Source organism: Capra hircus, chromosome 12, assembly GCF_001704415.2.
Source record: "Capra hircus breed San Clemente chromosome 12, ASM170441v1, whole genome shotgun sequence".
NCBI lineage: Eukaryota > Metazoa > Chordata > Mammalia > Artiodactyla > Bovidae > Capra > Capra hircus.
The window spans coordinates 55029350-55046248 of NC_030819.1; the positions used below are offsets into that span (position 1 = coordinate 55029350).

At 44.2% G+C, this 16899-nt stretch overlaps 1 protein-coding gene across 1 annotated transcript in view; it reads right to left on the reverse strand.

Moving 5' to 3' along the window:
• The window catches only part of FLT1 (fms related tyrosine kinase 1), a 207481-nt gene that overhangs the window by 131629 nt on the left and 58953 nt on the right, over positions 1-16899 (reverse strand). Inside the window, exons 4-8 of the mRNA XM_018056600.1 lie at positions 11930-12054; positions 7750-7912; positions 7500-7636; positions 3584-3758; positions 2083-2200 (exon numbers count right to left, since the gene is read on the reverse strand). Coding sequence (XP_017912089.1) covers positions 2083-2200; positions 3584-3758; positions 7500-7636; positions 7750-7912; positions 11930-12054 — 718 coding nt within the window. The remainder of the gene's footprint in view (positions 1-2082; positions 2201-3583; positions 3759-7499; positions 7637-7749; positions 7913-11929; positions 12055-16899) is intronic.

The window sequence follows — 16899 nt, forward strand, 5'->3', positions numbered from 1 at the left end:
AGGAAGAAGTAAGCTGAGGGAAGAAAGACAAGCGATGATTTAATGTACCCACATGGATGCTGCTTGCTACTGTGACTTAAGTATTAACCCAGAAGCACAGGCTGATTCCATCTGAGATGTTTTTTCAGAGTTCTCCATGAGGCTCCATCGCAATACAAGGGTCATTGTAAGTCAGATCAACTAGATCACTTCTCCAGATAAAAACAAAAATAGACTTTCCCATTGTGGCCTCATGTGGAGTTCTTATTAGTTATATAAATGGTCACACCAGTTGTCCCTTTCATAAGCTATAGTGAAATCAAGATTATCAAGGTTCTTTCCTCTGGGAAAGATTAAGGCACAAAACTCACAAACAAAAGGTATAAACTTAAAAATAATTTTTTTTAAACTTTAAAGACAGACTCAATGCCTAGATATCACTCAATTACATACAGAAACGAGAGTCAGGCTAGAAGGCTCACCCCGGCTCTGCCACTGTATGCCGTGAACTTGACTAAGTCATTGATTCTCAGTTTCTCCAAGTTTCTCAAAGATCTCGTAACTGTAAAACTCTGTGATTCCATTAAGTGGCACAGTTCTTTCAGCGGGCATTTTTCATGGGCTTCCCTGGTGGCTCAGTGGTAAAGAATCTGCCTGTCAGTGCAGGAGATGCAGGTTTGATCCCTGGGTCGGGAAGATCCCCTGGAGAAGGAAATGGCAACCCACTCCAGTATTCTTGCCTGGGGAATCTCATGGACAGAGGAAGCTGGTGGGCTACAGTCCATGGGGTCACAGAGTCAGATATGACTGAGTGACCAAACAACAAGTAGGAATTTACTGTGTTCTGCATAAAGCTGTAATGTTAGCAATGGCATTGGTTCATAGGCATGCAAACAAATTCTAATTCCCAGTAGGTCTCATTTCCAAAGCAGCAAAATGTGTCATTTTAAACCACGCATTTTGCTGTGATTATAAATCCCATTTTAGTATTACTTTAAATTATTTCTTATGAACAAGTCATTACTTTCAAAATTGGGGTTTTTTGTTTGTTTGTTTTAGGTCTTTGCTACTTAGCTACTGGAGAAATTAGCAGTGTTGAACAGAGGACTATGTACTTCCTAGAGTGGAGTGTGTATTTCTATTGGAATAACACACATTCATAGGAAATTTACTATTAAACTTTTAAAATATTATGAAACAAAACCTCTCTTCTACTGCAACGACAAGAAGGGACATAGCACAAAGTCTCATTTTCTCTTTAATGCCCTATTAACGATGCAGAGGAAAACTAAAATGCTACACCCATTTGATATTGAAAGCAAAACAAGCTCTGGTTGAGATTCTATATTGTGTGGGTTGTTTTCCTAATCAGTTGTGTACTATACTCTTTGGAATGCAATGGCTTGGGCCAAAGATCCTGGTATTTAGAAATGATTTCACAAAATGATTGCAGATTATCAACAGATTACATTGTTTTACATCAGGTGTTGGGCTCGCATTAAAAAAAAAAAAGTTGCTTAAATCATTTCTGAATATGCAAACTTCCAGCCAGAAAACCTTTTAATTAGTTCAAGTAGGGCCATGGGTGCACCCCTGCCACCAAATCAGTCTTGTCTCTATTAACGTTTCATTTTAAAACAAGGCTGGAACTTTCAGCCCGGCTGTACCTAAAAGAATTATTTTCCGATTATAAGAGAATTATTATCCTCATCACAAGGGCTCACTTCTTCAGGGTTAATAGAGCATGTTACATCCTCAAGATCCTTCCTAATCGTTGCTCAACATACTCCATTCAGAGGAGGTTGACATCATAGGAAGGTTTAGAGAGGCAGAAATTTAGTCGCTGAGAGTGAATGACTAAACCGCCATGAGCACTCAAAACACCCTAACCCTCGCTCCGTCCTGTTACATTATTTGTCCTCCCCATCAGCCCTTCCCACTCACTCCACTCCGAGCCTAGAAATCAGCCCAGACCCTAGTCTTCCACTGTTGTCTGGGAAAGGTATATTGTTTCTTTTCAGGAATTCAAGTCTCTCAAGGCTCCTGCATCTTCCTACGGACAAAGCATGTCTTAAGCTGCGAGGAACGTGACTGTGATCCTACCAGGCAACTTCTGGAGCGGGGAACGCCTTCACTCTCACGGAGAGCCGGTAAGACCGCTTGCCAGCTACAACCTCAAACACCCGCTGCTGTTGAGGCCTCACAGTGATGAATGCCTTGTCTTCGAAAGAAGAGAGAAATCCATTAGAAAAGATTATCTGTAAACAAAACCGAACCAAAACCCCATTCAAGGAGGGTGCAGCCAGGGAGGAAATGGAACTGAATTACTGGTGGCTCAGATGGTAAAGAAGCTGCCTACTCTCTGGGAGACCTGGGTTTGATCCCTGAGTTGGGAAGATCCTCTGGAGAAAGAAATGGCAACCCACTTCAGTATTCTTGCCTGAGAAATCCCATGGACTGAGGAGCCTGGTGGGCTACAGTCTATAGGGTCACAAAGAGTCAGACACAACTGAGCAACTAACGCACATGCTCAAGTACTGATCAGTGAATAAAACTATTTAGAAGTACCCAAACAAGTGAAATATTTGCAAAATCAAATGGTCCCTGGGACATAAAAGCCCAGTGGCAGGGCAACAGATACACCTTACACATCTATATTATAACAAAAACATATAAAGTTACTTCTAAAAAAAAAACAACCCGGCCAATATGAGTGCCGTGGGAGAAAGTTGTTCTATGTGCTCTAGAACAACTAATTTGATACAAAACATCAACTGGAGCAAGTCAAAAGAATATCAAAGGCATTGGTAGAACTGTCCTCCAGCTTCTGCTCCTTACAAGGTTATCTTTTCAATGGCAGAAATAAAATTAGGTTTTTAAGACTTCTAAAGAGGTTAAAGTATTTTCTTGACAGAATTTGCCTACTGGAATTAAACAATAATATCAGGATTTCATGGGAATAAAATCAGGGATAAAAGGACATCTGTTCTAAGTAATTTATCACGGCGTATTTTTCTCCAAATCAGTATGATTTCAGAAATTTCTTCCAGAAGTTAAAGGTATAAATGATTGTATTTTTCTGTTTTGTTCATGTAAAGTGAAGTGAAAGTCACTCAGTTGTGTCCAGCTCTTTGCAACCCCATGGACTACAATACATGGACTGCAGCCCGCCAGGCTCCTCTCTCCATGGGATTCTCCAGGCAAGAATATCGGAAAGGGTTGCTATTCCTTTCTCCAGGTGATCTTCCTGACCCAGGGATTGAACTTGGGTCTCCTGAAATGCAGGCAGATTCTTTACTGCCTGAGCCACCAGGGGAGCCCAGTGCAACACTAAACAAATAACTTTGTAGATTCTAATATGATCAAACTGACTTATTATCCACAATAAATTTGTAAGGGAAAGATACTTGACTCAGTGCAAAAGTATTACAGTTGAAGAACACTTAATGTGATTTGCACTTGGGCAGGGGGTGAAGGGAGATAAAGTTGTATTTTTTCATGACAGGCTACCTCCTTTCCAAAAGAAAATTTACATGATTTATAGAACTGTACTTCCCCCTACCCCAAATCTGCAGTGACTAGAAAGCAGCGAAGGATTGCTTACCATATATATGCACCGAGGCGTTAACAGACTTGAGTGATAGCCCGCTTCTCACATGACAAGTGTAAAGCCCTTGGTCTTCCTTCTGCACTTTGTCAATAACGAGGATACTGTAGAATACATTATTGTGGGGACTGCGTTGGTCGATGCGCTGCCTTATACTGGCTCCCTTATTTACCTAGAAAGAAAATGTATAACAGATGTAGAAGTAGTCATGGGTTGAGTGTAGAGTTATAGCATTTCTAAAATGATTCCTACAATCTGTAATTTTCTGCTAAGAGGCAAACCTACTCAGAGCAAGCTGCTCAGAACCACAGCTCTGTCTAGACATGTTTCTAACACGTGCCATAGCGCCCTGATTCAGCACTTCAGGTTCTTCAAATGGACTTTCTCATGTACACTATCTTAACAGTTCCTTGCAACAAGCCAGTGAGATTGGTGAGGTTATTGCCTTTTTGCGGATAATGAAATCAAAGCATCAAAACACTGACCAGAGTAGCCTGGGAACTTGGGTCTTCTGAGTACAAATCTGATTCTTCCCTCTAGCACCTCTCTACGCAGTAACCTGTTCCATAGGCAGTGACATCGGACACAAACGCAGGCAATGACTGTCTTTAGTATGTGGACTCATGGCAGGCTTTCTCCTAATAAATCACCACGTTTGAGGTTTTTTTGGGGGTTTTTTCCTTCCTTCTAGAAATGAAAGATGATGAATCCTGGCTATACCTATTAGGGTTTAATGATCCGTGTTTCATTATTTCACTATTTGAGCAAGGCTTGCCAATTTCTGCTAAGCCTCATGAAATGGGTCTGGGGACCTGCAAAGCCCTTGGCAAGTTTTAGCCAACAGTCGAGGGGTGGGCTCGGTCCCATGTTTGCAGGCCTCGGGCTCAGCACTGTACCCTGGCCACAATGATCCACTCCCGGTTTTGCGAAGATGAGGTCACAGTGTCTTTTCCTTTCATTGTTTGCTCCTTTCTTTTTCTTATTTTTTTTTTTCAAGCATTACATTCTATAACACATAATATGTTATTTCCTCCTCTCAGTTTGTCCCCATGAGGAGGCATGGAAAAGGACTCTGGAAGTTGGCCAGACTAGTCTCTGGGTCTTGACCTTAGCTCTCCCTCTGTGCCATGCTGGATAAATTCTACCTACCTGTTGGCACAGATACGTTAAACAATTGTCTCCCTTTTTGGCAGCAACCACAGAGAAGATGTCAGTCATTGCCATCAAAAATAAGAGAATTGGTCCCTACATGCCAGACTGAGGGACCTTCAGCGATTCTATTCGTGTTGATATTACTTTTCCCTTCTCCCTTCAGCATCAATAGGTGGTAAAAATATGATTAAAAAATGGGATGTTTTCATAGTCTCAAAAAATTTTCCTACTTTACCATGAAGAAATATGGCAAATACCACCTTAACCATGGGACCAAGATGGCATCGTGTACTGCCAGCTATGACATTGGGAAGGACACATCACTTCTATTGCACACCTGCCCAAAGTACATGGCCTGAGTCTAATAATTAGAAAAAAGACCAGAAAACGCCCCAAATAATGGGTATTCTACAAAATAACTGCTGTATTTCAAAGAAGGGAGGGCTTTCCTGGTGGCTCAGATGGTAAAGAGTCTGCCTGCAGTGCAAGAAACTCAGGTTCGATCCCTGAGTCGGGAAGATCCCCTGGAGATGGAAACGGCAACCCACTCCAGTATTCTTGCCTGGAAAATCCCAAGGACAGAGGAGCCTGGTGGACTACAGTCCATGCGGTCACAAAGAGTCAGATATGATTGAGCAACTTCACTTCAAGGAAGAGAGGAAGAGAAGGAAGGGGTCCTTTAAAAATCAACACAACAAGAGAGATAAAAATACCGAGGGACTAGTCTGGGTTAAAAGAAGACTAAGGAGAAACATTACTTTGTCAACAAAGGTCCATCTAGTCAAGGCTATGGTTTTTCCTGTGGTCATGTATGGATGTGAGAGTTGGACTGTGAAGAAGGCTGAGCGCCGAAGAATTGATGCTTTTGAACTGTGGTGTTGGAGAAGACTCTTGAGAGTCCCTTAGACTGCAAGGAGATCCAACCAGTCCATTCTAAAGGAGATCGGTCCTGGGATTTCTTTGGAAGGAATGATGCTAAAGCTGAAACTCCAGTACTTTGGCCACCTCATGGGAAGAGTTGACTCATTGGAAAAGACTCTGATGCTGGGAGGGATTGGGGGCAGGAGGAGAAGGGGACGACAGAGGATGAGATGGCTGCATGGCATCACGGACTCGATGGACGTGAGTCTGAGTGAACTGCGGGAGTTGGTGATGGACAGGGAGGCCTGGTGTGCTGCGATTCATGGGGTCGCAAAGAGTCGGACACGACTGAGTGACTGAACTGAACTGAAAGAGATAGGACATCCAAATGGCAAGATACGACTCTAGATCAGAAATTTTGTGCTGGTTGCTGCTCTTCTTCCCACATGTGGTAACATCTTCATTGTTTCTGCCTTGGTATCCTAAAACTGCCTCTGGGTTTTACAACAGTCTTGTCAGCAGCCACAGGCTATTTAAGTCAAAATGAAACAGGTTAACAACTTAGATCTTTAGTCCCACAAACCACATTCCCTAGGCTATTAGGCGTATGTCGTGACGTGGTATGTACTAGACCACTTCCATCACAGAAAGGTCTATTGAACAGGGCCGCTTTCAAAGTAATGGACATTCAACAGATGCATCACCATAGTCTTACAGCAGCAACACTAAAAGGATAAAAAATTCCTTCCTTCCTTACACGTATTAAGAATATATGGCTTCTAGCAAAACCCAGAACATATTGCCACAAGTTGTAGCAATCTTATTTCAACCATTTTCTAGAAAATACCTTACGACTGACGAGTCTTTAATATGTCCCTATGGGGTCTTTGTGGTACCTTTTGCCAGTTTATTCTGTTTTCCTAGCAAGAAGTATGAATATTGTATATCACAGGGAATATAGCCCAGTATTTTGTAATAACTGTAAAGACAGCATAATCTATAAAAATTCTGTATCACTAGGTTGCATACCTGAAGCTAAACTAACGTTGTAACTCAGCTGTACCTCAATTAAATAAAACAGTGGCTGGGGACTGCCGCACTCACCTTAATTCTACACACGCCATCTAATACATCTATGTAATGTATACATAAATTAATCATAAGCTAATTTTGTGACTGGGCCACCTGAATGATGTAACCAACGGTTTACCTGGGATCTGAACCTGGGATCAGACACATAAAAAATGGTGCTGGACTCACTGTCGGACGATTCTCAACAGTTTATCAGAGATTCCCCCTGTATACATATTTAAAACAAAGATTGTTTGCAAGGATGTTTAATTTGAACAAGGGAACCCAACTCAGGCTTCATTCTTTTCATTTTTCTGAAAGACAGAATCACTCCTTTGTCCCTTGACAAACGGAATATTCAGTGGCTGAGTTACATTATCTTTCCCAAACATGCTCCAATCAGGTGCCTGCCTGTCTGCCGGTCTCTTCAATTAATGCGCCGACAAAAAACTTTTTGCTGTTGTTGTTACAAAAGATAGCCCCTGCCTGGCACGTTGTGATAAATTTCTTTCTCATCTCTAAATCCTAGAGACTCGTTTCCAAGGATGAAACAATTCCCTTTTCCACCCAGAATCGTGCAATAGAAATACCAGCCTATACACTTCCAAACAAAACCTCCAGACATCAAAAGACGGTATCTCTGCAGATCATACTCACAACACGTCAGGGAAGAGAAGCACCCAACCAAACCCAAAGCTCCTTTATTGACTCTGCCAGAGGCATCAGAATATTCTGCATTTTCTCCCTCACTTCAAAAACTCAGTTTAGCATCTCACTTGCAAAAACGAAATACTGTCCTATAGAAGAAATAGAAAAGGAGGTCACTCACTTCTCCAGGGTATCTCCAGGTCATCGCAACTCTTGTGTTCAATGGGGTGGTAGCTGTGCAGTTGAGGGTGAGCCTATGGCCTCTCAGTAGTTTGACTGGGCTTGGTGTGCTTATCCAGACATCTGTGATTATGTTGGCTGCAAGCATGAGAAGTCATGTTAAAACAAACAAACAAAAAATCAACGTTTCATTAAGCAGATAAACCCTTGAGCATCCCGGCGTATGTTTATGCTTCCGGAACATCACTTACTTTGCCGAATTATGAGATAGTTTAACTTGTACAAATATCCGTTCACTGTCGTCTCGCAGGTCAAAAGCCCCACTTCTCTGTAGGATGCTTTATGTATTATAAAACCCCTCCTACTGTCCCAGATTATTCTTTTTCCATCGGCGATCAGAGTATCAGATGGAAACTGGAAAAGGAAGAAATGTGTGTTCACAAAATCGTATTAGTGCTATGGTGAGAGCTTCACTCATAGTTTGTAATTTTTGAAATATAAGTTTTATCTCAAATGAGAATAGTGCAGGTAGAAACTCCAGGTTGCCATAATTGGTTCTTTAATTTTCTTTGCATGTAACAAATGATACATTAACCATGATAAATTATTGTCAACAACATAATTTGTTATTAGTCTTAGCAGCAAGCTGCACCCACCTAGGGCATACCTAGTTGTCGTTTGTCAGAATTCTAGCAGGACCCTGTGTCTCTTCAAGCCTCTGGGAGTCTCTGTAACAAACTGGCCTGATGCTCAATAGGAAAATGAATTAGGAATTTTTTTCCACTAGGGCTGCCTGGTTATCTTCTTGGTCTCATCAACGGGAGCTCTCAACAAGCCAAACCTTGTCATCACATTTTGCGTGATTTATTAAGGAGCTGGCTATCTTAAAAGGACTGTGCATCATCGGTGGTCCGCCAGGACTCACAGCATCAACTTGGCACTCATTGGGGTTATTATCACTCTGGGGAAACTGAGGGTACTGACTCTGCACCGGGGACGGCAACTCCCAGATACTGCAGCTCCTGAGAGCAAAGAGAGCCGAAAAAGGATGTGAGGCCAGAGATAGTCGGGAATGACGTGCTCGCGAATTCCTAAAAGGACTGCTAAACAGCGAGTCCAAACAGAAGAAAAGAACCCACCATTTGATTCCCCCCAATGCCTTTTCCTGCACACCAGAGAGTTAATCTAAAGCCTCTACTTTGAGTAAAGGGTCACTGCTCCACAGAGCTGCTGCTGCTGCTGCATCGCTTCAGTCGTGTCCGACTCTGTGCGACCCCATAGATGGCAGCCAACCAGGCTCCCCCATCCCTGGGATTTTCCAGGCAAGAATACTGGAGTGGGTTGCCATTTCCTTCTCCAATGCATGAAAGTGAAAAGTGAAAGTGAAATCGCTCAGTCGTGTCCTATTCCTAGAGACCCCATGGACTGCAGCCTACCAGGCTCCTCCGTCCATGGGGTTTTCAGGCAAGAGTACTGGAGTGGGGTGCCATTGCCTTCTCCAGCTTCACAGAGCAGCAGAGCCAAATTCCCTGATGCCAGATTGTCAGCCAATTTCAGAGGCAATGGTCTGATGACTACTATTATTTATCCCCAGTTGGAAAAGGCAGGGGGATCAGATCACCTTCTCACAACAGATTATAAAGATTCACAGCATTAACTGGAGAAGGCAATAGCTCCCTACTCCAGTACTCTTGCCTGAAAACCCCATGGACGGAGGAGCCTGGTGGACTGCCATCTATGGGGTCGCACAGAGTCGGACACGACTGAAGTGACTTAGCAGCAGCACCAACAGCAGCACTAACTGCCATAAAGAAGCTCAAGTCTTCTCTGTCTTCTTTTTAAAAGTACACACCACCTTACACCACTCTATCCATAGATCCACAAGTATCCTGCTTGTGGAAGGAACGAATCGGACTGGGATGTGTGACCTGATGGCAGAGATTTCTGTTTCAAAAGCACTAGCTGCCTCTCCCAGTGAGTGTATGTCCACCCTGGTGTGCGTCCCCAGAGCCTGACGTGGGTTTGAGATGAACTGCATCCTGTTTACGAAGAACTGAAAGCAATTAAAGGGTGCATTTCACGTTTTAGTACATTAGGAGGCTACTTGTAAACTTGGGAATGCTCTGCACTCCCTGGCAGGGGGATTGGGACGGTGGGGAGGAGAAAGAACCTTCTTTTCTAACTTGGTGCAAACTATTAAAAGGAAAATCTCAGAAAAATTTACAACCAGGATTGAAATCTATCAATGCTTGAAAACATGAGAAATGCTTTAAAAACACGAGAAAACAAGTATGTGCTGAATCTAAAAGAAAGGTTGGCTGATGGATGTTCTCTGCACCACCAAAAAATACATTCAGTGTTCCTCTGAGGTGTGTTTCTTACTCCCGTCTATCCACGGCTGCCACTAGTTGCAGTCCATTGACAGAGCCACTTTATGTCTAGCTGACAAGAGCTACAACAGCAAAAGCCTACAGAGCCTGTCAGCTGTGGCAATCGCTGTATGTGTCCTAAAGAGGCAGGAAGATGGGCAGCCTTGCAAGAGAGCAGGGCACAGGGAGCTGTCACCAACTGACCAGGGTTCTACTGAAGCAGGCGGGGGAAAAAGGAGAGGGAAGGGGCAGCAAATTAGAAAAAGAGGGACGGGAAGAGAAGAGGAAGGGAAAGACCTCATGGTAATGTCATGTCAGCATATATATGTAATTTTTAATAGTTAGAATATTTTGGATATGTATATATGATACAACAAAATCCTTGTTAGAATTTTATGCTTCTCTCACTCGCTTTTCTTTTGTATCATAGAGCTGGGTGGGAAAACAGAGAAAAGAAGCTTTCCTTCCCGAAATGCTTGCAGGTGAGAATTTGGGAAAATTCCTCAGACAGACAAGCAACCTGCATTAGGGCCAGAAGGCAAGGGGCTTACATGAAACGAGAAGTTTCACATCCCCATGGTTTGCTCCATATTCATCACAGAGCAATTATCATCTTGGACTAAGGGGAGTAATGCCAGGCTCTTGAAAACATCACTTGATAATACATTGATTACCGGGCATTAAACTGTTAGATATGTAACATGGATAGTAACCTGTGAATGGGCTAGCCTGTGCCAGGCAAGGTCCTAAGTGTCTTCCAAGCACCTCACATAGCCTTCCTGACAGTCAGGTGAAGGGGTACTCCTGTAACTCTCCCATCTCTCCAGTGAGGACACTGCTGTGGAGGGAAGTCTCATAACTTGCCCATCTATCTGGCAGGTAAGTGGACAGGGAGGGGAGGAAGAATCCAGGCTGTATGATCCCAGCCTCTGCTCTGAACCACTCTGGTCCTCCTCCTACGCAAACAAAACCATCAGCAAAGGATGGAGGAGCCTGGGAGCAGAAGACGGAACATGGGCTAAAATGCTCCATGTGGCCCCAAAAGCCCCTCACTCCCTGGGAACCTCAGTTTTTTCTTCCACCGACCGAGTTTGACTCCCCTGGGGTTTCTTCCTCGTCTGCCACGATTTTATATTTCCTGGCAATGGCACCCACTGTGATGGAAGCCTTGGTCTGTCACTAATGGACTGTATTGAAGATGTAACTCCACCAAGTAGGGGAGTGAATGCAAGGCATGAAGACAGGGAGATACTTTATCACATTTCAGGATTCAGGGCCAATAGGTGATACTGAAAATCACTCTGGATTCTTCCAATTTGACTACCATCACCACCTGAGTCCCAACCTCCATGTGATGGGCAGTGCCAGGAGATGCCTTAGACAGTGTTCATTTTTCCTAAGCTCTAAGCACCCAGGATTCACTGCAGTTTTCCATTTGGGGAGTTTTTATCTAATTCTCAGACTTAGCACTACCCCTAAAGTAACGAGCTGAAATACTTAGCTTGGCACATTTTAGAGATTTTTGTCTTTATTAGATTTTACTTGAAATCATTTTCCTTCTCTTCACGTACAATTTACAACATAATATGAAGAAAACCCTCACTTATAGTTTTTTATTTCCCCTAAGAGGTTAAGTTTAGATGCTCGGCAAAAGATAAGCCTTTTGTTATCAGGGAATTCCCAACTCAGACCAAAGCAACAGTTCTCAGATGCCTGGAGAGGCAGGTATCCTGCCTGGCAGTTCTGCCTTCAGCCAAAATCTGGATAATTAATTTGTATACGCCATAGAATTGGTTTTTCTGACATTTACAGACGTTTAAATTTGCGGCAACGCATAAAAATTTTCATGATTTTGGTTCTTCTGTGATTCACATAGATTTATGCCCAGAACATTATCCTCTTATTCCACTTAAATACACACATGGGTATAACATCTAGCACTCAGACTTCTGAGTAAAAAGCTGTTATAGAAAAGTATGTCAGCAAACTATTCCAGAGACAGAAAATAACTCACAATACATTCTGCTCACTTGCGGTAAAGACCAGGTGAGAGAAGTTTTACCTTTTTTAAAGTAACATTGATGCTGGGAGATGAGACCCGGCAGGGGATGACCACCTTCTTCCCTTCGGTCATATTTATAACCTTAGGGATTTCACTGTGCGTGTCTACGAAAGGTCTACCTGGATCTGAATGAGAAGAAAATGAAAACACACACATATAAATGACTGTATGATGAACACCCAGACACTGAAGCTGGCGAGGCGACGTGGGGACCACCATACACCTTTCCATTCATGTAACGCCCATACATCCATATTCTTCTCTCTCACCTGGCCCTCTGCGTTTCTGCCCAGATACAGAATGCTTCTCTAAGGAAACCAAATTCCTTATTCCTCCAATCAGCAGACCCCCGAGGCCCAGTCCCTACTTTGCAAATTGTGACCTGGGGGATGGGGTGAGGAGTGTTTAGGTCATTCAGAGAAAAAGCGGTAAAAGTGCCGAGTGAGAGTAAGGTGAATATTCTGCATAAACGCCTTCCCACAGCTTTGCAAAGGGCCTCAGGAAGCGCCCTCCTGAGCTTTTGTCAGAAGTCAGAGGGGGTGGGTGCGCAGGTCCGGCAGTCTTAGGAGCACAAATGACAGCGGAGAGTAGGGGACCAAGGTGTCAGGTTGGAGAGAGGATTTCCATTTGAATGACAGAAACATGCCTCCACCGCTTTCTGCAGCTTAAAGGCCGACAAGTAAACCGAGAAGGTCTGAACTACTTCAGGGGAGGGGGTAGGGGGAAGGCAGGAGAAGCAGGGTGAACACTGCCTGTATTTCACAAGCACATGTGTCCAGTTCTTTAGCCCGCACTGCACGACTATGAACAGCAAAGCACACGCGAGTGCGCGCGAAGAGACCTGGAAAGGGCTTTACCTGATCCCCAAGAGACCGCCTTTAAAAGCATGGCACAGTCAACTACAAATCGGCCTTGCCTTTTACCTCTACAAGGGTTAAATCGGGTGCTTCTGCAGGGCTGACCTTCAACACCCTCTGAAGGGAGCTCAGGGTGGATAGCAGGAATGAGGCGCTCTCGGAAAAATGGGCAGAGTCAGTCTTCAGATAGTTAGCTATGCTCTGGAGATGACTTTATGAGCCCAATTCTTGCATCTCCTCATATCTAAAAAAGCACTAAAAATCCTTCCTGGTGACATCTGCTCCTCAAGACAAGCAGAAATCTTATGCAAAAAAATAATATATGCTTGATTGCACGTACTTACCCTTCACCAAAATCACATATATGTTGACCTTCCCCAACCCTCTCCTGCCTCTTTGGAGCAGTTTCTCAGAGCTATCTGAGATGCTGTCTCCCAAGCTATAGTCCTCATTTTGCCCCCAGTAAAACTTAACTCACGACTCTCACATTATGATTTTTTTTTTCAAGTCGACAGCATTTTGTCCACCTCAGAGGTCAGAAGAACTCAAACCACTTGCTGGGCTTCCCTGCAGTTCCTGCAGGGACAGGACTGAACATTCTTTCAGAAACACTCTCGTAGTCCACCTCGCCCTTGGAATCCCCTGACAGCGATCTCTTCAGGAAGCACTGCTCTTAACTTCTCCCCCTGGACCCAGCCCTCCCTGCCCAGATGGAAAGAAGCCCTGTGCAGACTCTCCCCTGGGCCCCCACCTGCTCGCTGTTCAGAATAATCCTGGATGCTGAACAGAGAATTAAGAAAAATCACGGCACGATGGGGGCCCTGGCTGCCCAGACTGACTGGGGGCTGCAGACGTTGTTATGAACTGTGTCTCCCCCTGTGGCACCCCACCCCCCAATGCAAATGATATGTTCTAACCCCAGCACTGCAGAATGTGACCTCACCAGGGTCAGACAGAGTCACTGCCAATAGAGTTACTTCAGTTAAGTAGGTGGGGCCCTAGTCCAATAGGCCTGGCGTCCATATAAGATGATGGCCGTGTGAGGAGAGACACCCAGGGAGAATCACACGGAGACAAAGCAGAGACGGAGCAACGCAGTTGAGGTCAGGGCCACGGAGGGTCGCCAGCCCCCCTCAGAAGGTAAGGAGAGGCAAACAGGGGCTCCCTACAGGCTTCAGGGGGGCACGGCCCTGCCGCCACCTCGAGTGTCTAGAATGTGAAATGATAAAGTTCTGCAGTTTTAACACACACACACCCACACACACACCCACACACACACCCACACACCCACACCCACACACACACACACTCCACCACCACCAAAAAAGGGACCTTGCTGTAGCCCGCTGAAGGTGGCGGTGTGTGACATACACCAGAGAGGGCCCTAGAGGGACTCGATCGATATAGCCCATCTTGGATGATCTGAAACCCCTGAACAATTCCTCCTGGTCTCCTGGGAAGCCTTCCTGGGCCAGCCCTTCCTGCTTCCCATCCCAGCCCACCTCAGGGGCTTTGCCAGCAGCCCCAGAACTCTCCTGTTATAGCACCTAACACACGACTTCCCTGGGTACACGTGGGATGATGACTTCTTAGGAGAGGAGACAGACGGTATTCATCTCTGCCTCATATGAAATGAATGAATGAGCTGGTTAACGAACTACTCTCCAACCCTGTCATTTTACAGATGAGAAGAGAGAGGCGTGAACAGGTGCAGAGAGTTGTCTCACTGTGAACAGAAACCCCAGAGGCCAGTTTCTTCTCCTGAGCTCCAGTCCAAGGATCCTTCCCTGCTCCACCTCCCCTCATCAGAGCCCACTCCCTTGTCATAGGAAGCACTGTTGTTGGCAATTGTTTTTCAGAGACAGACTGACTGTCACAGTTCTCTGAGGCAAGTATGTGTGATGTCACATGGTCTGGAATTCCCAGACAAGGATGCTCATCGAGGGTCAGGGCTGGGGTGGGGGTGCCTTTGGGACAGCCTTAGGACAAGGCTCAGAGTTGGGGGAGTGAGGGGGACAACAGACTGTGGTTAAGACCATACCTGTTAGGAGAATTTAGGGCTGACTAGTGACCCATTCCAGTATTCTTGGGCTTCCCTTGAGACTCAGCTGGTAAAGAATCTGCCTGCAATGCGGGAGACCTGGGTTCAGTCCCTGGGTTGGGAAGATCCACTGGAGAAGGGAACAGCAACCCAATCCAGTATTCCAGAATTATGCGGACTGGACAGTCCATGGGGTCACAAAGACTTGGACACGACTGACTTTCACTTCACGTCAGTGGTTAGGACTCGTACTTTCACTGCTGCTGAGGGCACAAGTTCAAATCCTAGTCCAGGAAAGATGAGCAGCGTGACCACACACACACACACACACACAAAAGCACTTCACAGCCAGGGTTTGAATCCTAGCTCTGGCCCTTACTAGCAGTTAAAGAAAGTGAAGAAAGTGGTCACTCAGTCATGCCCAACTCTTTGCGACCCCATGGATAGCAGCCTGCACCAAGCTCCTCCGTCCATGGGATTTTCAAGACAAGAGTACTGGAGTGGGTTGCCATTTCCTTCTCCAGGGAATCTTCCCAACCCAGGGATCGAACCCAGGTCTCTCACAATGTAGACAGACGCTTTACTGTCTGAGCCACGTGGCCAAAGCATTTCACCAATACCATCCCTCATCTGTAATACCTATCTCAAGGGTGACACAAATTCACACATATAAAATGTTTAGAATGGTACCTGGCAGATGTGTGCGTGTTAGCCATCAATTTTCTCATTATGAGAAATCTGAACTTGAGAAAGGGGGGGTTAGGCTATATGAAAATAATAAATTATACTCAAGATCTAAACTACAGAAAGTACACATTTATATTCATATAATGGATAAGAAAAGGCAAAACAAATACACTAAAATGTGAGTCATGATTCCCTTTGAGTATTGAGTTGTTATTATTTTCTTTGTGACCCCATGGACTGTAGCCTGCCAGGCTCCTCTGTCCATGGGATTTCCCAGGCAAGAACACTGGAGTGGGTTGCCATTTCCTCCTCCAGGGGATCTTCTCCACCCAGGGATCGAATCTGAGTCTCCTGTGTTTCTTGCATTGCAGGCAGATTTTTTTTTTACCATTGAGTCACCAGAAAAGCCCTTCTGTTTTTGTCAGATTTTCTAGAATGAGCATGTATGATTTTACAATAACATTTTAAATCGTTGCATGTAAGTCTCAATGTCTAAAGCATTTTTACTTGAGGAAAACTATAAATTTTGCATGTGATTTACATCAGTTTTGTCCAGTATACTAGAAGGAGGCATTAACTATCACATTAATAGTTATATGTCTATTAGGAAGGCTCAGTGAGTGTAGTAGCATCTGTAGAGAGGAAGAGTTAATTATACGGAGACAAAGATTCACTTATCAGCACAAAATTCCTCCCCTGAATAAAACTGCTGAGCTGGACATCCAGGCAGGACTACTGGGATTCGATCAATTCCTTTCCTTCCTCCTGTGAGTCTATATTTTTATCTCCTTTGTGAGTCCCAAGGTAAACACAAACACCAGGAAATGGTTTAATTCATGTAACTAAATTGTAAATCCTTCACATTTAATTTACCGTCTCCTTAAGCAACCATTTTCAACAAAGGACGCTGGCATAAAATGTTCCTGAGGAAACAGTAAACCTTGGTGTAGTCATTTTTAGTCTAATGAATGCCAATCCCACAAGAAAACAAAAACAGCTAATGCAACATGCCTTTGAATTTCATCTTGCCCTCGGTTCACGCTGGATCCCTCGAACACCTGAATTTCATGATATCTATTGGCCTTTAAAAGTCAATGTCAATTTTAGTACTGGGCCCACTGTTCAAAAAATATCAGAACTTCAATGATTGGTGTCCATCCCAGCATAATTCAAAACACACCATTTGTAGCGCAGTTAATAGTGGCATTATAAATCCACTATGTTTACAAATGAACTTATGCCTACAGAAACACACACACTATTCTCCAGGCTTATTAATAGTATATTTCCTCTGCAATTTGCTTCAAGGAAGGGCTAAGAATGAACTTGCCTGACATATTATAATACAAACATTTTTTGTTTTGTATGACCACAGATACAGAAGA